General features: G+C 46.4%; 1 protein-coding gene across 1 annotated transcript; it reads right to left on the reverse strand.

The window, feature by feature from the left end:
- Positions 1 to 31: 31 nt before the first annotated feature.
- LOC136620211 (uncharacterized) lies at positions 32 to 11,506 on the reverse strand. Its single transcript, XM_066594917.1, has 6 exons — positions 11,320 to 11,506; positions 1,673 to 1,680; positions 1,467 to 1,583; positions 1,236 to 1,377; positions 935 to 1,085; positions 32 to 836 (listed from the first exon to the last, which is right to left on the reverse strand). The coding sequence occupies exons 1-6, from the start codon at positions 11,504 to 11,506 to the stop codon at positions 32 to 34; spliced, it is 1,410 nt and encodes a 469-aa protein (XP_066451014.1).
- Positions 11,507 to 24,672: the final 13,166 nt, after the last annotated feature.

A 24,672-nucleotide genomic window follows, 5' to 3' on the forward strand; every position in this document is an offset into this window, starting at 1 on the left:
CATTGCAGTTATCACCATGCAACAGCTGTTATCACTGCAGTGTCGTATAATTGATAAAAGAGCCGTCTCCTGTACTGGATTGAGATCCGCTTAGCGGCGTGTACAGTACCGTGGTTGTGTGTTGCGAGGTCTGATGAACAGGGCTGCTCATCATTGATAGAAACGATTGCTGGGAAGGGGACCCACCAGAGACCGTGTCGCCGTAGCCAGTGTCTTGAGAAACATGGTGCATGGGGTATCCCGTTGTCCTAGGAACCCTGCCTGGTTGGTCAGCGAAAGATTGGGGTGGAGGCAACATGCGGTGCGATTCTGGTACTGCATAGCCTGTTTTTTTCATTGCCGAAATAAGGCTACAGCTATCAGCAATGGGCCTTTCAGAAGCAAAAAGCTCTAAAGTATAGTAAATAACGGGCGCAATAGCCCACTGACGCTCCGGCCTCAGTTCACGAATGCGTGACGCAATGGTGGCACCCATTGCATCCCACTGATCCTCCATGTCAACCCGCCGCAATAACGTCAGCGCCTCGTTTGCGGCATCTGCCTTGTTCTTCCGACGCGGACGAGCTGCAACGCTGCGGCTCGTCCGCTCGGAACTCACCTCCCGGCTACTGCATGCTCTGCTGCTAGTGCCAGCACTGCTGCTACGCGACACGTTTTGTTCCACCACTTCCGGTGTTACAGAAGTGATGGACAAATCGGGCGTGCTCCGCTGGCTGTCTTCCAAGGTTGGGGTACCTTCTCTGATATCATCATCCCGTGACTCCTGTTCCTGCCCTTCTGTGTCGGCTGTAGCGGTTTCGACCGTGGGAGGGTCGGCCGTGACGTTCCCGCTGGATCTGTGGACGAAACAAGAGTATCGTTAGAGACATAGAACATCAAAATGCAACAACAGTGAAGCTGAGCTATAAAAACTCGCCTAAAATACAGCACTTACGGACGCAATGCTCGACTTGTTCTGAGGAAATGCAGTATTTCCTGGTTTGGACACTTTTTCTGAGACGGGGACATGCCGCTTTTTTCACACTCTTTCTCGTGTTTCTTGTAGCGGTCCCGAACTGACCTCCAGCGATTCTTGATGTCTTTAACTGCAATATAATAAAACATGGTTAAAAGCAGAATGTCAAATTATGGAATCCACCGCATGCTGCAATAAACAGTGTGGTTAGATGCAGTACAGTTCTAAATACATGGAAGAAAGAAACACCAAAGCGTTACAACCAATACTGTAAACTTACGGATTTCACTTTGGGTGGCAGCTGTAGCAGAGTCCCAATCGGGATACATCCCAGTGCAGACCGCATTCCAGGCGTCCGCCTTTAAGTCACGGTCACTGTAGCCCGGCTCGGCTGGGTCCCAAATCTCCGGCCTACTTTCAACCTGCAGGGGGGGGGGGGGGGGTGGAAAAACCAGTTGAATTGCATTCCGAGGGGGGTGGATATGGTTGTGTCAGCGGAGACTACACTCACCAAGGTTATCATCCTGATGACGTTGATCCCCATTCGTTGATACCAGGCCATTTTCCGGAAAGTGGCTTGACGTTGCAAACGGAATGCACTCGGCGACTTCAGAAAATGTAGGTAGTCCTGTGAGCAATAAGAAACAGTTAACATTCATCATATACACATGTTGGCCCACTAGCGCACAATTGCAAGTCGCCAAAAATATCGCTTACAATCACATCTGCAAAAAAGTGACAGGCCAAAGTGAGAACAACTATGTAAAAGGAAAAATGGTAAGAAAAAATGTGGGGCGGCTATGCAAAAATTGGACTAAACGCGTGTCCTCGGCCGTGCCAAAAAATGCCATGCAACCGGGTGTGGGGGCCATACAATGTTGGAAATGACCGATGTTACACCGAGCGTGACCCTTGGAAAGGTACACCATGCAACAGTTGAGTAAAGCAAGTGAGCTAACGAGCGAATACCGCTGGTGGCAATGGCCAAAAAAGCCGCGCAAAAGGGCATAAAGCTGCGAAGAGAGAGCACAAGAAGGTGGAGTGGGTGGAGCTGGACGCGTGTTGCCTTCAATGCATAATGTGGTGAAGTAGTTACTTACCTTTTTTAGCAGAGGTTCCCGATGCTGCTAGAGGTGATTGCGATGGCGGTGCTGAAAGTGCTGCTGCCGGTGGTGGTAGCTGTGGTGGACAGGCTGCTCGCCCCGTTGGGGGTTGTAGTGCTGCTGTGGTGGACAGGCTGCTCGCCCCGTTGGGGGTTGTAGTGCTGCTGTGGTGGACAGGCTGCTCGCCCCGTTGGGGGTTGTAGTGCTGCTGTGGTGGGCCAGTTGCTCGCCCCGTTGGGGGTTGTAGTGGTGCCTCCGCTGGGGCTAGTGGTGCCGCTGCTGCTTTTCCCGCCACTGGGCGTGGTCGCAATGGGGGTTGTAGTGAGGCTGTGGTGGACCCGCTGGGGCTAGTGGTGGGCCCGCTGGGGCTAGTGGTGCCGCCGCTGCTTTTCCCGCCACTGGGCGTGGTCGCAATGGGGGTTGTAGTGAGGCTGTGGTGGACCCGCTGGGGCTAGTGGTGGGCCCGCTGGGGCTAGTGGTGCCTCCGCTGGGGCTAGTGGTGCCGCCGCTGCTTTTCCCGCCACTGGGCGGGGTCGCAATGGGGGTTGTAGTGAGGCTGTGGTGGACCCGCTGGGGCTAGTGGTGGGCCCGCTGGGGCTAGTGGTACCTCCGCTGCTTTTCCCGCCACTGGCCGTGGTCGCAATGGGGGTTGTAGTGAGGCTGTGGTGGACCCACTGGGGGTAGTGGTGGGCCCGCTGGGGCTAGTGGTGCCTCCGCTGGGGCTAGTGGTGCCGCCGCTGCTTTTCCCGCCACTGAGCGTGGTCGCAATGGGGGTTGTAGTGAGGCTGTGGTGGACCCGCTGGGGGTAGTGGTGGGCCCGCTGGGGCTAGTGGTGGGCCCGCTTGGGCTAGTGGTGCCGCCGCAGCTATTCCCGCCACTGGGCGTGGTCGCAATGGGGGTTGTAGTGAGGCTGTGGTGGACCCGCTGGGGCTAGTGGTGGACCCACTGGGGGTAGTGGTGGTGCCGCCGCTGCTGGCGGTGCTTTTCCCGCCACTGACGGGGTTGGGAGTTTCCCGCCTGTTGGGCAATATTTTCCCCTGGGCGTCAGTGAAGTGCCTACCGGTGGTGGTGATAGTGCTGCTGCCAATTGGTGTACTGGTGCCGCTGGGGAGGGTCTGGTGCCGCTCGGTGGGGTGCTGCCGGCGGAGCTCCTGCTCCTGCTTCCTCTCTCCATGCAGTCCAGGCTGAAATGGCGCCAAGCGTCTAAAATGGCCGCAGAACCACTTCCTGTTATTGCCCCTCCTTTGTCATGCGGACAAGCAGCTGCGGAACCGCTTTGAAAACCGCGACAAAATAAGCAAAAGCGGTTTTCATAGCGGTTTTTGCTGCGTCCATGGGGCCCTATGGAAAAAAAACCGCTGCGGAAAAGTCGAAAGAATGGACATGCTGCATCTTTCAAAACCGCGACGCAGTTGCTTATCCGCACTGCGGCTCTGCGGTAAATTTTACGCCCTGTGAGAACGAGATTTTTGCCAAACACATTGGCACTGCATTGCACTGCAACCGCGACGGAATGGCCGCAATGCGGATATGCAACGGCAAACCGCGGCAAAACCGCTGCTAATCCGCCCTGTGTGAACCCAGGCTAAAAAACTTCAAGCAAACACAAGCTCTACCAACCGTTGCCGGTTATGCTCTGAAACGTTGTGCGTGGATTCTTTATTGTCATCTTAAGGATTCACTGCAGAGGACAGAATGATGGCATCATCCGTGACAAAGGACTGTTAAAGGTAAAGCCTGTATTGGGTTACCCCAGTGCAATTTTCCCTCAGCGGCACCTTGGATGGGTCCTGTGCTTCCCCCAGGGGGGGAGATGGTAGAACCCCGTAACAAGGCCCAAACTCTAGCCCAATGTCCCTTAGGTTGTGGGCCCACTCCTCGGATGCTGCACCAGAGTGAGGGACAGCTTTATACTGTGACTCCTACTTGGTTATACTACAAATAAAGTAATGGTGGTTATAGTGGTCCTTGTTTGTGATGCCAGTTTTCTGCAGTATCCAGACACCATGCCAGGTATTGTGTTTGGTGGCTGAGGTGTTCAGTGCTGAAAAAACAAGGCAGAGGCTGGAGGCTAGTGAAAACAGAAACTAGAAATTGAACGAACATTTAAGGTACCTTCTCACTTGCGATCGCCATATCGCTACGCTTTTTTAATGTGAATGTCAATAAGACTTTCTAATTTAAAACTGCATCACGCAAAAATTGCAAGTTTGTGCTTTGAGATTTTTATGTGATGCATTTTTAACATTAGAAAGTCCTATTGACACGTGCGTTAAAAAAACTCACGATATTGCGATCGCAAGTGTGAAAGCACCCTAAGTAACATATTACAGCCAACCTTTACCACAAATCTCAGTACTTGTAAAATACACAGTATCTCCAATATGTATATCTCTGCCTTGGAAGCACTTTGATATTTAACTGCTGATAGCCTAATCAGAGTGACTTAGGCCGGGCTCACACGGCCATATGCTTAAAACGCTATGTGGGTCAGGTAGCCTTTTACCGCTGTGGAAATAAGGAAGATGGAACATTACCTCTGCAGTGCCACCCATTGGATGGCGGCATTCCTTCAAATCAATGCTTGGCCCTTTATACAGGTCTGTAAAGCAATGATTAGGAATTGAAAACCAAGGCAGAATCCATACTCAGACAGCTGTTTTGGGGTTTTTGCCCCTCATCAGTGGCAGTAGGATCCAGCTTGGATAGTGAGAGGTCTGTGATATGGGTCAGGAGGGGTAAGATCTCTCCTTACGGAGAGCACCAAGGAGGTGAGTGAGGAGACTTATAAGGCCACCGATAAGTCTTCTCACTCACTTTATTATGGCAGCGAAATTGTACTGACGTTGTATTTCATGCACGCTGTCATGCGCAGTCTACCTGCTTACCCTCACTGTCCTGTTGCTACTAACAGTGGGGGATATTTCTCCAAATCCTGGTCCACCCTTTATTGCTCCTAACTATTATCCTCCACCTGCTCCACTGGGACAGCCTTTAAGCCCAACTACTAGTTCATATATATACTCTCCTGTGTCGTTTCAATGTGCACCCTGGAACTGCCAGTCAGCATGCAACAAACTCCCCACCATCCACAACTTTTTCACTGCTAAATCTCTAAACCTGCTTGCTCTCATAGAAACGTGGATACAGCAGTCTGACATGGCCTCCCCTGCTGCATTGTCTTGCAGTGGCCTGCAGTTTTCCCATACCCCAAGACCAAAATACATGCATGGTGGAGGGGTAGGTGTTCTTCTTTCTCTGCACTGCACCTTCCAGGTCATCCCCCCAGTACCCTCACTCACTTTCCAATTATTCAAAATATATACCCTGCGATTTTTCCGTTCGCTGTCCATGTGAGTAGCAGTTATGTCAGGGTACTGGGGTTTGGGTACTGGAAGTCCCTAAAAGCTACCCGCAACCCCTGTCCCTACCTACTTGTCCCCCTGGGCTAGGCCCCAGGGCGACAACTGGGCGACAGTCCCTATACTCACTAGGGAAGCGGGGCAGGGAGTCAGACTTACAAACAAATACAGAGACAAACAGACACAGAGGCAAGTCAGGAAGTCCGGGTCGGCAACAGGAGAATATGCGGTACCAGGGATCAGGCAAGGTCAAAGTCAGGTCCAAAAGCAGAGGGTCACAACAGGAAATCAGATGAGAATAATGTGGGTGTAGGCTGGAGACAAACATACACTGGCAATGCTGGAGAGAAACAGGCACGTTTAAATGCTGTCAGAACTCCCGCCCCAGCAGCTGATTGGGCCAGGGAGCCTGCCAGCAGCCAGACCCAGGCAAAAGGCAGAGAGTGCAGATCCCAGACATCCAGCAGCAAGTGCAGATGCTGCTAGTCAGGATGTCATGGCAACGTGGACTGCATCGCCGCATCTTCAGCAACAGACCACCCAGGCGCCGCTCCCTGAGCCCAGGAGCACGCGCCCGGAGCCAGTGTCCGGGCCCCCTACGGCCCGGGGAGGTCACCAAGACCGGAGCTCCCCTGCGCCACAACCGATCAGCTCGGGTGATAGGACCGGTGGTGCGGACGCGGAGACCCTGAGAGCTGCCGGTCCTAACAAGTTATCTACCACCCCCAGGTCTTCCCTGCTTGTTTCTGGATCACTTTGCTGCCTGGCTCCCCCACTTCCTACCCTGCAAAATCCCATCCCTCATTCATTCTAGGCGACTTTTATATCCTCACTAATGACCCCATCTCCCCATCGCCCTCTCAGCTTCCATCGCTCACCTCCTCCCTTGGTCTCTCATTAGGCCTTGAAAGTGGCACCTGCTTCTTGCTCATTCTCTCTCTTCAATTGGGGCTCACTCCTCTCTCATCTCTGGAACATACAGTTTCAAGGAACATCTCTTCTTCCTCCATTCTTCACCACATGAGGCTTGAAGGTACCCCCATGTGGCTGGCACTCTCAGAAACCCAGAAGAATTTCTCAGAACTCTGAAGAATGGACTCCTTTTCTGCTCTCACACATTCCTGTTTATATTCTCACTCTCACCATGTGACAAGACAAATTGATATATTGCAAGCATCTCCCAGGTTCATGCAAATACTTAACTCCTCATTTGCTGCAGCTGTGCAATACACATAGCAGAATGACAAGACACTTTTGCACAGTGCACCAATATAAGACATTACATGTATGACATTTATGGAGGGGATCAGGATAGTATGTACTGGGCCACTACACTGTCAGTGACTGAACGACAAACGATAATTTGTTCACTTATCGTTCTTTGTTCAGTTTCAGCAGGCATAAAAGTCAAAATGATGATTGACACGAGTAGACACACAGTCGTTCATTTATGAACAACTGCCAGTTTACTGTGAATGGAGGCGGATAGCCGGAGTGATTATTGCTGGGACAAATGTCCGGCACTTCCAACAATTGTCTCATGTAAAAGGGGCCTAAGGCACCCCGGGAAAAGTTAATGAGTTGCTGAAATAGTGAGAAGCCAAAAAGGTCTGTGCTACAAACTTTGTAGCACTAAGTCGTGCCTGAAAGAAATCTTTATGGTGGTCTGGGCTGGATGGAATAGACAGGTAAAGTAAACAACACCAGAGAGGATGTCACCTGTAAGTCATGTGAGTCACTAAATATAACCATACTGTAATCACTTGTATAGTTTGCAGAGCTCCCATTTAGAATCGGTATTAGTCATTGCGCGGTGATAATATTGTTCTTTGTATAACTATTCTAATTAGGGTGTGCCTGTATAATGTTGTGAGTTTGGGTCAGCAGACCTGGGCTGCGCGGGACACTCGTATATTATGAGGGCAAAATTCGCAAATAATACACTCATCTAAACTGTTTCTGGGGTGATATATATATATATATATATACACACACTGAGGTTAGCGTTAGTACTATATTTCTGTTAAATGGATAAAGAGGTTAAAGGGTAGAAACACACGGTGTGCACCTCCCAACTTCTGAGCGATGAAAAGAGAGGCTGGGGCTGGAAGGAACTGGGGCTCTACAGTACGCAGCTGTATGCGTACTGTAGAGTTCTGGAGTGCGTTAGACGGATCAGGGGGGTGATTTGAGCTTCCACTTCGCATGCGTGCAGAAGTGTGGGAAAGCTGGATACAACTCAGCCTGTATTCTGCAGAGTGTTTGAGGACCAGAGGCGGAATCGATAGGTATCGTCCCTTCCCCTCTCTCCTCTTGTCCAGTGTTAATAAATGCAGGGCCAGGTGGATTGCTGTAGAGTTGTGGCTGTGGCTCATGGTCGCTTTTCCGGTGCCTGGAAAGTTGGGTACCAGTCAATCCACAATCTATGAGCCTTTCCTCCTCGCCCTACCCTGCTACGTGACAGAAACTAAATGGGAGTTACCACAGTGAGAGTTTCAAAATCGCACACAGATGTGTGCTCGGGGTCAGCCCCTTGGAGGTCACTATACGTGAGGTCTGGTCCGCAGTTCTGGCGCTACTCCACGCCAAAGAATGGTAACACTCTTCTTTTAATCCCTGTTATTTTACTGTCTGTCATATCATATGTAAGTCTCTTGCCATTTATCTTGTAACATCATTTTAGTATTAGTATTTTTTCTGTAAATAAGCACTGCTCTTTTCTTTGAGAATTAACCCATTCCCGCTGCAGGGCGTAAGTTTACGTCCTGGGAGCGGGGTACTTCCCGCAACAGGGCGTAAACTTACGTCCTGGAGATAGCGCTGGATCATATGTTATCCAGCTCTATCCCGCAGCGGGAGCCGGCTGTCAGTCACAGCCGGCGTCTCGCTGCAGCAGCGGGGGGACATCAGAGATGCGCCCGCCACTGTTAACCCCTTCCCTGCCGCGATCTAAGTAGATCGCGGCAGGGAAAGAGTTCACAGTGGGAGCGCGGCTCCCTCTGTGTCTCCGGCCGGAACTCGCGATGTCATCGCGAGAGCCCGGCCTGTCACCATGGCAACAGGACGCCAGACACTGGCGTCCTGTATTGCCTATGCCTGAGATCGCTGTATGAGCGATAAGGCATGGGAGAGCAGTATGCCTTATGACAGCGATCATCAGGGCAGTGATTAAAGTCCCTCAGAGGGACACAAACAGTGTAAAAAAAAGAACGATGCGTACAATAAGTTGCACATGCTTTTGACTGTGCAACGAAAAAAACGCTAAAAAAAAAGCTAAAAAACTGAGGCAAAATGCTCATTTTTAGCATTTTGCCTCACTAAAAACGCAATAAAAGTGATCAAAAAAGTTGTATGTACGTCAAAATGGTACCAATAAAATCTACAGCTCGTCTCGCAAAAAATAAGCCCTCATAGAGCTCTGTACATCAAAAAATAAAAAAGTTACGTGACTTTGAATGCAGCAATTTAGAATAGAAAAAAGATTTCCAAAAAAAAGGGTTTTTATTGCAGAAAAGTGGGAAAACCTAAAAAAAATGTTAGAATTTTGGTATCGTTGTAACCGTACTGGTCTGCAGAAAAAATGGAAAGTCTCATTTATGCTGCATGATTAACGGTGTGTAAAAAAAAAAAAAAAAAAATCTATGGCAGAATTGATGCGTTTTCTCTCTCTGCTATCATTAAAAAAAAAATAAAAAATTTTACAATATAGTCTATGTACCCAAAATTGGCATCGATAAAAACTACAGTTCGCCACGCAAAAACAAGCCCTTATACGGCCGCGTCCACGGAAAAATAGAAAAGTTATGGCTTTTGAAAAATGGAGATGGAAAAATACCAAAAAATCGCTTGGTCCTCAACGCCAAAATAGGCCATGTCATGAAGGGGTTAAACTTTAAATTAATTAGTGAGCCTCGTCCGTGTTAACACGAAACCATATTCTCTAAAGATTGTATTCATAAGTCATAATTTGGGTTCCAATTTACCGTAACGAAATTGGCAGTGGCAGCTGTATGCGTACTGTAGAGCTCTGGAGTTCGTTAGACGGATCAGGGAGTGATTTGAGCTTCCACTTTGCATGCGTGCAGAATTGTGGGAAAGCTGGATACAACTCAGCCTGTATTCTAACGACTGCCAGCTTGCAATACTGCAGAGTGTTTGAGGACCAGAGGCGGAATCGATAGGTATCATCCCTTCCCCTCTCTCCTCTTGTCCAGTGAGGGACAAATTGTTAATAAGTGCAGGGCCAGGTGGATTGCTGTAGAGTTGTGGCTGTGGCTCATGGTCGCTTTTCCGGTGCCTGGAAAGTTGGGTACCAGTCACTCCACAATCTACTAGCCTTTCCTCCTCACCCTACCATGCTAAGTGACAGGGCAAGGTTGAAGATATGCCCAAAGGGAATAGAAGATCCAGGGAGTAGCTCAATAGGACAGTTATACGGATGGTGAGGTGGCAGCTGGTCAGCCTTCTGCTTACTGCAAACATCCTCGAACATCCGGTAGTGTACTCTAAGTCCTGCTGCTCACCCTCGAGGTCCTATACTAGTTTAGGGGTGGATGGTGCCATCTGGCAGTTTTCCTTACAGTATTCTTAGGGGAAGGCAATGTTCCTGGTTTCCTAGTTGATAGAGGGATTATGGGTAGAAAGCCAGGGGATCCCAAGAATCACTGGAAATGTCTTTGTCACGAGCGATTTTAAGTCCATGAAGCGTGTGTGTGTGCCCCCCCCCCCCCGCCCGCCCCGGGGTCCAACATTGCTGAGCACTATGTCTTCTGATCGCCTGTTACAATCTCCATTGGGAGGATAAAATGGTGGAGTGGGGGAAAGGGTTTCCACACCGCCCTGAATTATTGGTACAAAGGTGTGTTGGATGGCATCCCCTTGTTTCATGATGGCTGGATTGGCGATTGGCCTGGCGTGGGCCAAGGCAAGAGTCCTTTGGAGCTAGCTTGGACAGTTTAGGACATAATGTATCGTACTCCCACAGTAGTGGCACAGATTTTCAGCCGGGCACCTTTCTTTTTCCATGATAGAGAGAGGTCCACAGAGGACATCCACCTGCATGAGTTCAAGGGCGGTTTCGGTCCCTGACTAGGGACTAAACATGGGTTGACTAAGGCCGCCTGCACACGAGCAGAAATCCCGCCGCTGAAAGTCTGCATAGGAGTGCATTACAATACGCACTCCTATGCAGACGGCCGCGGTTTGGCCGTGCGAAATATCGCGCGGCAAACAAACCGCGGCATGTCCTAATTTTCTGCGGGGCACGCACTCACCCGGCCGCCGGCTCCGGTCTGCGCATGCGCCGGCTGCACGGCAGCCGGCACATGAAAGAGACGGGGCCGCCAGGCGCGGGTGAGTACGCGCTCGTCCCTGCAGGCGCTCGGGTCGCATCGCGCGGCGAGAATTCTCGCTGCCGGATCCGACCCGCTCGTCTGCAGGCGGCCTAAAAGAGTACGGAGTGCTGGTGCCTGAACCCCGCAATTTCTCCCTTCGCCGCTGGGAAAGTCTCTGGTCAATCTGGATCCATAACTGGATGAAGTCCTCCAGGGTATTGTGAATCTCCACTCTGGCAAGTTTGTCTTTTACCCACTCAGATAATCCCCGGCAAAATTGACTCTGTTATGCAGCAGGATTCCATGTGGCATTATTGGCGCAGCAACAAAATTCTGCTGTATATTCTACGAAGGAACATCGCCCTTGTCATTGGTCATGCAGGCTCCCTTCAGCCGTGGCACAGCAGTTTGGTCTCTATGTATGGGGAGGCCCAGGCAAGCGCCTCATCAGTGAGGAGGTTAATAATAAAAAAAATACCTTTTTCCGGTCACTGGTAAACAATGTGGGCTGCATTTAGAAATAAATCCGGCATTGGTTTAAGAAACCCGACATTGACAATGGTCACCTGCAAATTTCGCTGTCAGTGGTATTCGGACATCTGGTGCAGAGTTGTGGATCTCCAAGACCTGCCTCTGTAGCCCTTCGATCTCCCGTTGCATAGCACGAACCTTCTCTTGGTAGGAGGTACAAAATTCCTGAAGTTCTATGACTTGTTCCTGACTGTGGTCACTATGGACTCCATTTTTGGGCATGATTATTTTTTAAAAGTCTTTCCGGCGCTGGATTGTAGCCCAGGTGTAGTAGACAAACCAGACTGGAGAGTAGTAGGGAGGAAGCCAGGTCGTTAGCAGGTAATCACGGTTGCAGTACAGAGATTAAGGCAGGAATTCTAGTCAAGTGTAAACCGGGTCATTAGCAGGTGGTCACGGTTGTAGTAGCAGAGGAGCAGGTAGCAGTGGAGTTTGATTACAGTCTCGAAGCTCAATCTACATGTACAAAGGGCTAGGTTTATGTAAGAAGTGCAATCTGGAACAGGGGCAGGGTCAAGACCAGGAGGCAGGAACTAGGTAACTGGAAAATACAGAACAAGGCTAGGTTTTGAGCAAGAGAACTGTTCAAGTCCTCAATAGCCTAGCGGAGAGAGCTGCTAAATGGAATGCAAGAGGTTGTGGGTATTTGCAGCCATTTTCTAAAAAACCCTTGTAACACAGAGTCCCTCTGATCTAAAAAGTTAAGTAAAAACTCCAGAAGGGATCTCAACACCGAACTTGAATTCATATACAAGCTGAGCATCGCTTGGACTATACGGACTTTCATCCCCAGCTCGCAGTCCTATCCTGAGTATAAACAGCTGGTCCTTCGGTGACACTGCTACAGTTAATTGTAATTATTACTTTTCAATTCTGTATTTGTTATGTTATAACTTTAAAATGAATAAAAGAATTAAACATAAAACTGAAATAAACATTTCCCTTTTCCCATGGAATTCAATTGTTTTTCTTAAAAAAAAAAAAAAATGCTTTCTACTTGCATTGGTTCCATTACATAGATCTTCGACTAAAAATCTGTTTGATTATTTTCAACCCATTTCCATGTATTTTGGTGTGCTGAAAGAAAAACTAAGAAAAATCATAGACGTCAGAATTTACCACAGGCTGCAAAATTCTCTTCAAATGTAGTAAATTTTCTCAATTTTTGGTAATTTTTTTTTTATCTTATGGTTTTTAACTACCGTATATTCCAGCATATAAGGTGACTATGCGTATAAGAAGACCCCCCAACTATCGCCTTATACGCCAGGAACACGGTGTAAAAAAAAAGAAAAGCAGTACTCACCTCCCCGGCATTCTGCGGTGCTGCTGCAGACTGTCGCTCCCTGCTCGTCCCCGACAGAGCATTGCTTTCTGGATGCAGGGTTTGAAATCCCCGCCTCTAGAAAGCTAATGCTGTGATTGGCTAACTCACGCGGCGTCAGCCAATCACAGCCATTCCCCATGAAAAGGAGTTGTTCCTTACTTTGCACAGGAAGACAAGTTGGTTTATTGCATCGATGTCGAAGGTTTGATGGGTTGATTCAAAATCTGTATTGTCCCAGCAGGCACTACAAAACACACACAGCACACTGTCCTGTCTTACCTGTCTGTATGCCATCCTTGGATACCTAAGGTGCTGTCAGTGGGACAGACCCTGTGTCTCCCCCTCTGCTCTAAGCAATGAGCTCATCCCTGATGTCAGCTGGTCCTTCATTGCCTGACAGTCACGTTTAATTTTACTGGTGCAGAGCCCAAAGACAAGGAAGCAGCTCTATTAGTCCCTATGCAGGGGGAGGAGTTTAGAAAGTGTAGGAAGGAAAGATAAAGGTGATAAATAGAAGAAGACAGAACAGTTACTCAGTCGTCAGAGTCAAAAAGGAGGAGGACATCAGACAGTGAGAGTGAGCAATGCAACACGTTTTGCCCCAAGGGAACACAATTAATACCCGGTCCCTTGGCATCCCACAGCAGAGGAAGAGAAGCCTCTCTCTGAGATCCACTTCAGTGAGTCATAACTTTCCGCTGAAGTCAAAGCTGTGATCAGTCTTCCAGCCACTTATCCTCCTGCTTTAGTTCATCTAAATCATTTCCTCAGTCAAATCTACTTGTGGGGAAATTGTCTAGTTTTTCAATCTACAGTAAATATTATAGAGAGAGCATTGAAGTTAAGAAGTGTCATCATTACAATTGTATTTTCACTAAGTACTGTAATCCACCGTGTTCATTGCCAATTACCTCAATTAGTAAATTTGCTCACTCTTGGATTACTAATTTACTGGATTCGTCTCCGTTATTTCTGCGGCATATCATCTGGAGAGTCCAATTACAGTGTGGCGTCACGTGACAAGGACTAGGCCTCTGGCCATACGCATAGTAAGTGTATTGGGGTGTTACAAATCCAATATAATTCAATGCAATGGTGTCTTTTCATAGATTCTTCAAAAAGAAGTCTCAAAGCAGTTTTTCTTCACAACAGAGTTTTTTTACACTTCCATCCCTGTAGGTCATTCCAAACACTTGAAGGAAACATACAAGAACTTGGAATTGGTTCTTCGTAAACTTAAATATATACTTAAAAAAGAAGGGTGGATTGCATTTAAAAAGGTCGTAGAGAAATTTTTAGGCAATAGAAAGATCCTGACTACAAAAAGATCGTTTCAAGAATTTCAAGCTTTAGGTTGCCTGATGAGTTTGAAAGTGCATTTCCTCCAATCCCATTTTGACTACTTTCCTGAAAACATGGGAGCTGTGAGTGAAGAACAAGGTGAACAATTCCACCAGGTCATAAAGAGATGGAAAGAAGATACCAGGGAAAATGGAGCATTACAATGATGGCAGACTACTATTGGATGCTTCAGAGAGACATTCCAGATGCTACTTACAAGCGCAAATGTACCAAGAGGAGCTTCACAGAGAAGAAGAAACAATTTGTGTGTTTTAGTGAGCTCATTTCAGTTCAAAAATGATTTTCATGTAAAATTTGTAATTAAAAATTAATTTTATGTCTATTTTCATCTATTTTGAGGTATTGCTTTATTTAACATAGATAACTGAATTGTCAGGAAATGTGATGTCCTATGACAAAACAGAGGTCATTTTCGGATTTAGCGTACTAAAAAATATAAAGATTACGTGGAATAACCAAAACAGCTCTTAAAAAATGGTACTTTGCAGACCTGTCTTATGTTTCCGAGGAACATTTGCTGTTCACTTCCAAGGTGGGACTGGAAGTAGCCAACGGCTCCATTCAAGTTTATGGAGAGGGACATTGCCCAATTTTACAGATAGTCATGTTATAAAAAAAGTCAAATCTGCTTATCTGTGAGCATAACAAGTAAACTTAGCCCATATAGCAGCGGAGCTTGTATTTTCATATTCTGTATATAACAGGTGAAGAAGACCTGATGTGCTTATTGTCTCCAAATATTTATTTCCTCTAATAAAATAAAGTGCAGAAGTGATCATGCGGAAAATGGACCCAGGCAAATTGGAAACCGGGGTAAAAATAGGAGGCAAATAACATCTGTTATGCAGATGACACAATTCTGCTTGCAGAAACAGAAGCAGGTCTGAAGCAGCTGATTTGTAAGATTAAAAGTGAAAGTGAAAAAATGGGCCTCTACCTGAATTTAAAGACAAAAATTATGATGACTGCAAAAAATGGTCAAATTCAAATCAAAATCGACAATGAGGTCATGGAATGCGTGCTAGACTTCATCTTCCTTAGTTCAATAATTGACCAGGCTGGAGAATCTATGCCAGAGATAATGTAGGATAGCATTGGGGTGAAGTGTAATGCAAAAGCTGGACAAAATCTGGAAAAGTAGGGATATCGGTATACCAACTAAACGCAGGGTAGTGCAAACCCCCGTTTTCCCCATAGTCATGTATGGATGTGAAAGTTGGACTGAGAAAAAAGCTGATAGGAGGACTGATACGTTGGAGCTGTGGTCCTGGTGAAAGCTGCTGGGTATACCCTGGATGGCAAGAGTAACAAACAGAGAAGTCCTGAATTGCTTAAAGGGGTTGTCTCGCGGAAGCAGTGAATTTTTTTTTTTGCCCAGTCCCCCTTATTAAGCATACATTACTAATCACCCATGTAAATGACTTTTCTAGCCGGTTTCTACTTACAGTTCCAGCGTTTCAGCAACTTATAAAAAGTTTACCCAAGATGGCCGCCGGCTCTTTTCCGTCTGCTGTAGCCCGACGTGCTCGCTCCCGAGACGCTACCAGCTGTGTCTCCCTGACAACCAGACGCCCCGCAGCCGCCGACCGGACCCCGGGATTGAACGCGGCCGACCAGTCACCCACCGCCAGGCAGCAGGTAACCGGCGCTAGGCCCCGGCTCCCCCGCGCTAGCCCCGACTTCCCCGCGCTAGCCCTGGCTCCCCAGCGCTACGCCCCGGCTCCCCAGCGCTACGCCCTGCCTCCCCAGCGCTACGCCCCGGCTCCCCAGCGGTAGGCCCCGGCTCCCCAGCGGTAGGCCCCGGCTCCCCAGCGGTAGGCCCCGGCTCCCCAGCGGTAGGCTCCGGGGCCAAAGCGGTAGGCTCCGGGGCCAAAGCGGTAGGCCCTGGGGCCCAGCGGTAGGCTCCGGGGCCACAGCGGTAGGCCCCGGGGACCAGCGGTAGGCTCCGGGCCCACAGCGGTAGGCCCCGGGGCCCAGCGGTAGGCTCCGGGCCCAGCGGCAGGCTCCGGGGCCACAGCGGTAGGCCCCGGGGCCACAGCTGTAGGCTCCGGGCCACAGCGGCAGTCCGTCACGCGTCACCCCCATCAGTCCGTCACCCATCACTTACCTGGGCGGCTGGGCTGGGCGGCTGGGCTGGGCGGCTCTGCTGGGCGGCTCTGCTGGGCGGCCGGGCGGCTCTGCACCTTCCTCTAAGAGAGGATGGTAGCAGAATGGCCGCTCCAGCGCGCTCCCGAGAAGATACAGCTCTTCTGCGCATGCGCAGAAGAGCTGTAGCGGCGAGCACACTGAAGCGGCTCGTGCTCAGAGCAGAAGACCGGACTGCGCAAGCGCGTCTAAAAAAGCAAGCCGCCAGCGAATTTAGACGGAACCATGGAGATGAGGACGCTAGCAACGGAGCAGGTAAGTGAATAACTTCTGTATGGCTCATATTTAATGCACGATGTATATTACAAAGTGCATTAATATGGCCATACAGAAGTGTATAACCCCACTTGATTTCGCGAGACAACCCCTTTAAGACCCGTTATATCACTGGAGGGCAAGATGACCAGACTCAGACTCACGGATTCTGGCCATGTAATGTGAGCAGAGTCGCTAAAAAAAATCTATAATGCTTGGACAGATCAGTAGCAAAAAAAGACGCGGCCGACAAAGAACTTGATGGCTGATATTGTCAAAGCGGATACTGGATATCACACAACTGAAAGAAGCAGTGCAAAACTGAACAACATGGAGGGAGCTTGCCTTTAGGGTCGCCAAGGGTTGTGAACGACTAAACAGCTAACAACAATAACATAAAACATTGACCTATAATGACTCTTCTGTCCTCTTTAGGCCAGGCTCACACAACTAGATGGTAAAACACTTCGTAAAAATCGCTGGCTACTTGTTTTCAATTTGCTGCAAAGAACTGGCTACTTGATTTCTTATTTTTGTTTTTTACTTTTCTTTTATTGTTTCCTAGCAACATGCATATAAAACGCCACACATGCGCAATGAGATTGCATATGTACAGCTTTTTCATATGCACACATACAGAACAATAGGGCTCTATCGTGCCACCTAACCCCAGCGGTCACATGATCGCCAAGCCGAGAGGCAGAAGGGAGAATGCGGAAGACGCCGGACAGGTAAACAGGCCCACCACGGTGCAGTGAGCATCTGCACCCTCCTGAACTCCTGAACAGTTCAGGAGGGTGCAGGGAAATGTATTTTTTCTCATCCATTCTCATCAGCTCCAATTTATTTGGAGGTGGGGAGAATGGATGAGAAAAAATAATTGGACTGAAAAGGGTTAAGAGTGCCTCAGCATACAAGCTTTTTGACTTGAGAGCAAACTCTCTCCTAAATTTTTGCTTTGATTTAAGAGCAAAAACTTGGGTTACGAGTAGAGATGAGCGAGCATACTCGCTAAGGGCAATTACTCGATCGAGCATTGCCCTTAGCGAGTACCTGCCCGCTCGGAAGAAAAGATTCAGCTGCCGAAAGACAATTACAGTTTAGAAAATATTTTAATTTAATTGGATATTTCTCCATACTGATAGGAATTTCTTTTCTCCCGTGTTGAATATTTGAGCAACACTTGCAATTCTTTAGCCCACATTTAAGAGCAGCACTAAGAAGCTTAGATGAAATATTACTTGGAGTGGTATTATTAGTATGTGTCGTAATACGGGAGCATGAAGGGGCTAAAATATTTTTAAATGTCCTATTTCTCTTGAAAATTTCCCTAGGTTTTTCTGGGATTTAGCAACATAGAAAAGGGTCCAAGTGTTTTGCTAAAATATTCTTCACATGCTCATGTTGTAAATTAAAACACGTAGTGCAAAGGGTTTAAAAAGGAGGGGTCATCTGTAATTGAATTCCTCGTATTACCCACAGGGTGGTCTTCTACCAAGACATTCCTATATGAAGACTCCATTAACCTCATGGGATAACCTCTTTCCCAAAAGCGTGTTTTTACTCCTATGGGAGCCCATGAAAGTGGATGGAGGTGGAAGGGAGTTTAGTAGCGTGGCTGCTGAGATCCCTCCCTCTGCTTTCCTCCCCGCTCGTTCTTTGCAATAGGAGGGGGCAGGGCAGGGCAGTGCTAAGTGCCGCCCCATCTCGTCTACTCCCATTGCTGGCTATTGACAAGGAGCGATGCAACCAGCAATGGGAGGAGGCAAGACAGGGCTTAGCTTCACCCCATCCCGCCCCCTCCCATTGCAAAGAACAAGCGGGGAGGAGAGCAGAGGTTAGCCTGTGAGGGGAAGAGGCGATGGCATGGTGACCTCAGCGTATATGCGCCGGGGCCCATGCCATGTGAACGGGCACACAAATGGTAGATTTGTGCGCCTGTTCACAGGCTTCTATGCCCCAGATGGTAGCTTATATCGGCCGACCGTGAAAACGCCGAAGGATATACGCTCATGGGAAGGAAGCCAAAGATTTTTTGTCTTAGTTTGTATAGTATCATCCACAATTTACAGTTCTAAATCAGTTCAAAGATACCTGTAAAATCTAAGCATTATGTATTGTCCTTTAGAATCTCAATAAAAATGTTTAAATCAGTCATACTGCAGTCCCAAACAATTAAAATATCATCAGTGAATGTCAAACATTGGAAAACAAATATTCTCTATGGGCAATTTAAGCGAATACAGAGAAATCGCACCTCTACTCATGTTTTTAGTGAACAATTTAAGAATTTAAAAGCATGTTTTAGGAAAAAGAGTATAACTATGTCCTCTCAACACAACACAGTTATCTCTCTATTTTCTCTTTAAGTAGCTGCTGGTCCTTCCTCCTCACTGCTGATAAGAGTAGAAAATCCACCCAGAATGAACAACAGCCCTCTGTAGTAGTAGCTTTTTCTGCTCTCTGTCCTCCTGATCCCCTCCACCATCCCCCAGTACTGTTATACAGCCTTCTGTAATAGCGCAGTGGAAAGGCAGTGAAAGCATGTTCACAATAAGGGGAGCAGACTAGAAGAGGAGCTGTACATTTTTTCCTAAGATTTCAGTCTTCCAGTCAGCAGGGTATTGGAGAAAATACAAGCAGAAATTTTTAATCAAAACTGTTTACAAAAAGTCTTAATTTACAAAAACACATTGATTAAAAAAAAACTCGATGATGTACCTTTAATTTTTTTTAAAGTAATTATTTAAACTCCTTAAACTCATTTTTACATTTTTTTGTGGTTTCTATAGAAGACAAGAACTAGCTATGGTTTGATCGCTCCTGCAGTATGACATAATACCATGATAGCAGTGGCATAACCGCTACTTGCATCATATTTTAGCCATAGGACACAAGGAACGTTAAAAATATGTTGAGGACATCACTCCATATCCAGAGGTTATCATGCCATAACCGTGGCTTAACTCCCAAGTCACGTCCGACTCTACATAAACTCTTCTATCCACGTATCTTGCTGCCCCATTACACCTGTAGTATGCACATTATAATATCTTCCACATTTCATCATAACTGCATCACACATTAATATAACATTATCCTAACCCACCAACTACACAAGGTCTTGCATTAATCCGAACTATGGCACCATAAATACATTACGCTAACACTATTACAGTCCCAGTGAGTCAATCGGTCCCAGCCTGACCATAGATTTTACATTACACAGACCCGGGAGTCATAGTCCCCTCACCCAGCTGTTGATGTCCTCTCCATTTTCAACATCACCCCCAAATGTGAGGCAATTTTGGTGAAGGGAGATTCGCTCTCCTCTCATACACTGCAGAGTGCTTCACCAAGGGTCTGGTCGGTCAATCATCATGCACTACTTCTTCAGCCACCAGCTCTTAAGGGCCCTTATGAACATCTCTCTGGTCCGTGGCTTCTCCCAAGCATAGGTGTGTTAAAGCAGTGCTGTGCTGTGTGTTAAAACAGGACTATACCATCCCTGGGACATTCACATGTTCCATGTCCAATGTTGTGTATCTGATCCTATGCAGTAAATGTCCCCCCACAGGCCTTTATACTGGAGAAACCGGACAAAAACTTAAGTAAGGATGAGATCTCATTGCCACACAATTAAAGAGAGAAAAACCGATTTACCTGTGGCTGAGCATTTTTCTAGTCACAGACACAACATAAACCATATGCAAGTTATTATACTTAAGGGCAATTTGAAATCCAAATGTCACAGCAGAATTTGGAAGTGCAAATTTATAATGACATTTGACATTGTCAAAAGTGGAATGAACCTTGGAAGGGGCTTGTGGCATCAGTGGAGAATATGAGAAACCTAGAGAAGAAACCACAACGTGGTCTGGTGACACCTTAACATCAATATAGAGACTATAAAACTTTCACTTTCTTATCAGTGGACTAATTAAGTATTTACTCAATCTATTCTGGTATTGTTTTAAGTACTAATTAATTACACCCATGTCTGTGCTTTCTTCATTTGTATGTATATAAAAATGCATGTGCCATCAAACCTATTCCATAAGCCTGGGGAAGAGCCCTGTGTAGGTTCAAAAGCTCGCTATAACATCATTTAATTTTGTTAGCCATTAAAGGGCATCATAGCTACACGATTACTTGATTTCTCTTACTGAGAACAATCATATTTTCCTCTACTAGCTAACACTGTACCAAACCTTTTTCGTTGTGCCACATCAGTTGCCTTCAATCACAGAAAACGGCCATTACTTACTGGTTGAGGAGTGCATATAGATGCATCCTCTCACCATGCAGGTAGCTGACTACCAAATGGAGGAGCCAACAACACCTGTGCAGGACACCGATGAGACAACCACTCACACTGCCTCTTGATAATGACAGGGGTGGATGCTTGGCGTTTACTCCCACACATAGTGGATACAGGGTGCCAGACCATTCTGATATATGTAGTTCACCATGCAGACCAGCAACCTATTAATGATGCCATGATAATTCGGCGGGTTGCCCTGCATTTCAAACAGTGAACCACATTGGTACTGCCCCCCTGGGCTCCCCCTGGAGTCTTAAAGCCACACTGCATGTGAATGATAGATAATAAATGCAAGGCGTTGGTTGGATGTTGGCCAAGACACATGAGCCCAGTAAGCACTTTACGGTTCCTTGCATTGTAGTGGGTCCCTACACTAATATAAATGCGTCACAGAAGGGGAAACAAAAAATTAAAAACAATCACAGAAAACGGCCATTACTTACTGGGTGAGGAGTGCATATAGATGCATCCTCTCACCATGCAGGTAGCTGACTACCAAATGGAGGAGCCAATAACACCTGTGCAGGACACCGATGAGACAACCACTCACACTGCCTCTTGATAATGAGGGGGGTGGACACTTTCCTCCCACACATAGTGGATACAACAATTTTTTGTTTCCCCTTCTGTGACCCATCAGTTGCCTTCAATGCAATTTTGAAGTGCAGATGTGTTGCCATGGCAACAAGTATAAAGAAAATTTTAATTTTTTTTCAAATAAGAAAATATAAGAAAAAAAATGTCTGGAAGATTCTGAACTGTCAAAATATTACATTACATAGCCTACACAGTGATGTTTGTAAAAAAAAAAATACAGAATGTCAGAATTGCAGTTGACCACCTTGTTGCGCCAAATAAATTTGAATAAAAAGTGAACAAAATATCGTATGTACCAAAAAAAGTAGCAATGAAAATTACAGCATACTTAACAAAAAATTAGCAACGGCGCATCACCATCAACAGAAAAATAAAAAAGCTATGGATTTCAGAATATAGCAACAAAACACATTTCTTACCCCACTTAAATATTTTTAAAGTGAACCATTTTATGGTACATTAAATAGAAGTTATGTGAAGAGAAAAAAAAAAGGGGATGGATCTTAAAAAGTAGAGATAAAAAGAAACAGAAAAATGTCAGATCTACAGGGGGTTAATACAAAATGTAATGATTTGTGACTTAATACTTTAAGCAGTTCCATGCTAATAGATTATATGCAATGTGGTGCTGTGATCTGACACAACTGCATTTTTTGCATTAATGAGGATTTTCTAGAGAACATCTCCATCTAGTGACAAAATATGTAACTGCAGATCCTATAAAACAGTAAGGCTGCCTGTCCACAGGTGATACGGGTCATATGTCACTGCGTTGTCTGCAGCAATAATTCAGCTGTGGGTAACTCAGTGAACACTTTCCACAGGCTAATTATTTAAAGCGCAGCCCGACATCCAACGAGCGGAGAATCATAGCGATCTATCTCGCAGTTCTGTGACTTTTAGGGGCTGATGTAGCGACCAAAACACAAACTCCTGTGACCCAGTGGCATCATGCCTGTTGCTGCATCTCTTCCTCCTGGACCCTGTCACTCTCTTACCCAGTGCTATAGTAGGGAGGGAGACTCCCCCTCCTCCTGCATGTCTCACATCAGTTCACCCATCTTGTCCCAGACTGTGAATTGGTAATTGTTGCAGTTGACATCATCTGGTAAAGCGGTGGACTCTGTCGCCACAGGACCATGACTGTAGGATCAAAATAAGGCTGTCCACAGTATGAAGCAGTTGATTACGATGGAACCCCTCTATGTCCTGCCTTCAATCTTAAGCCCTGCTAGTGGTATAAGCTTGTACATGGTGAATTTGTACGCTTTGCCCCTTTTATACTAAGCCACGGCTTTGTAGTTCCTCACAGTAATATTGATTGCTAGTGAGCCCTTCATATAATAGTAACTATTATTTAGGATATACTATATATTCAGTGACATTGATCACAGTGCAGTTACCTTCAGGGATCACAAGTGACATCTTCTCTAATTGGTGTCATTTTCTCTTCCTTTTCTTCTCTATCGGTGCCCAGACCATCACAATGACAGCTACAAAATCCTGGCACGTGTTGTCATGGTTAAACCATGCCCTTTCCTGCTAAGCCTTATGCTTTCCAATAAGCCATACTCTGTTGTTGAGCACAGTGAATTATACTTATTAGTGTATTTGCTTCATAAGTAGGTCTAAAGTTTGATGCCACATTTTGCACCAGAATTGCACATTTTGTAAGGTCTAGGTGCAATTTTATTAGAAAATTTGCCACGCTGTTTTCTGCATATTTCCTGCTCCAATTTCATGTTTTCAGAGAAAAAAAAATAAACCATTCAAATCATTTTTGTTTTAAATGATAAGCACTCTTCTTTTTAGCAATTTATATCTGTTCTTAAAAAGGGCACTAACTTATCAGACAATGTATTTGCTCGTTAATCTCATCATTTCTGTGTTACATTTAAATTTAAAATGCTGCTGATTTACCACTGTAAATCACATTTGAAGTGGTTGCAATTAGGTGTCTCTCTTCCAGATTTTCTGCAATCCACTCTGTTGTTATGTATGGATCTTCCATAGTAACAAGGACAAAGGGATGTTTACATAACAGGGGAGGGGCTATCTTCACAGGCTACACCCATATTATCCCAAGCTGTAGGCTAACAGATCTGCAGACACTGTGAGAATGAGCTCCATGGTCTCTGCTCTGCCTTTGTTGCTGTTACAGCATGTGGTGTGTGTTAATGTGTATGCACACAATACACACACAATTTTCACTGGGTTTACAAACCATTTTGACAAAATGTCTCTGAATGCCCGATTCAGATACTGCCTCACTACTGAATGGCACAGAGACTGTGCAATGCAGCATGGCAAGTAAGATCGAGGAAGCCAGGACATGAACTACTGGCAGAAATCTTGTTGAAAGCTCAGGTACAATTTAAAGACATCTGGATATCATATGAGCCAGAACAGAGATCCGCTCTGCTAGACTTGAGCTCTGCATGTATTATAGTACATGGTCAGCCATTCTTCTGAATATCCACCACGTAATACTACATTTCCACTGTAGTACAACTGTCTAGCCACACGTGGCTTCCTGGGAAAATTATCTGATTTTGGCATCTTAATTCTGAAGGAATAGGTGATCCACAGGGAAACTAGAACCACTCTAATGGGGGTCCCAAGACCCGCATTATTCCTTACCATAGTGTGTTTAGCTGTTTCCAATAGCCACAATGACTTCCATCAGTCCCAAACAATCCTCCTCACTGCAGTAGTTTGGTCAGGAGTACCACATCAGTCAGGGTCCCAGTGAATATGCATTTACCCCCTCTCCTGTATAATGCATACAGATTGTACAATGGGTTCCTTTTGGATTTTGCCACAGCGTTCTAGCAAAATCCACAACAGAGTTTCCCCTGAGAAAAATACATCCCTTAAAGTTTCAGAAAACATCAATTTAGTAGGGTCTAGTCATAAAAAAAGGAATGGGTCTCTATGCTTCTCCACTGAAGAAATGATCAGCGATGGCTGCTTGTTCACACCATATGAAGCCACGAAGCCTTTAGTGATGCAGGTAGTAACACTGCTAGCATATCACCTGAAGATCCAGCCCCATTAGGTCCAAGTGTGATTTAGGCTACCCCCATATGCTAAACATAGGGACCCAAGTGAAGGGTATACAGAAAAGACCTGCTGCGATAATCAAAGCCATTAAGATATTGGGGGGTGAATAATGGCCAGAGGAGTCTATGAGTAAAGGTTGGAAGTATCAGCTGGTGCAGCAGGTGAAGTACATGAGCTTACAACCAGGGCCAAAGGGGGTTGAGTTAGCAAAAAGGCTCATCAGTGACCAATAAGGGCATGTGCACAGGTGAAGGTGGTAAGTAGGATCCTGCAGATGATTGATGCATCCAGATCCAGTGAAATTGGGTCTGGCTG

Source organism: Eleutherodactylus coqui, chromosome 3 (genome assembly GCF_035609145.1).
Source record: "Eleutherodactylus coqui strain aEleCoq1 chromosome 3, aEleCoq1.hap1, whole genome shotgun sequence".
Lineage (NCBI taxonomy): Eukaryota > Metazoa > Chordata > Amphibia > Anura > Eleutherodactylidae > Eleutherodactylus > Eleutherodactylus coqui.

Bases quoted from the DNA above. Each gene is read 5' to 3' on its own strand.
- LOC136620211 (XM_066594917.1), bottom strand. From the start codon at position 11,506: ATGCCCAAAAATGGAGTCCATAGTGACCACAGTCAGGAACAAGTCATA. The intron at 1,378-1,466 runs GTGAGTGTAGTC...CCCCCCCTGCAG, and splicing joins TCATCAGGATGATAACCTTG to GTTGAAAGTAGGCCGGAGAT. The intron at 837-934 runs GTAAGTGCTGTA...TTTCGTCCACAG, and splicing joins ACAAGTCGAGCATTGCGTCC to ATCCAGCGGGAACGTCACGG.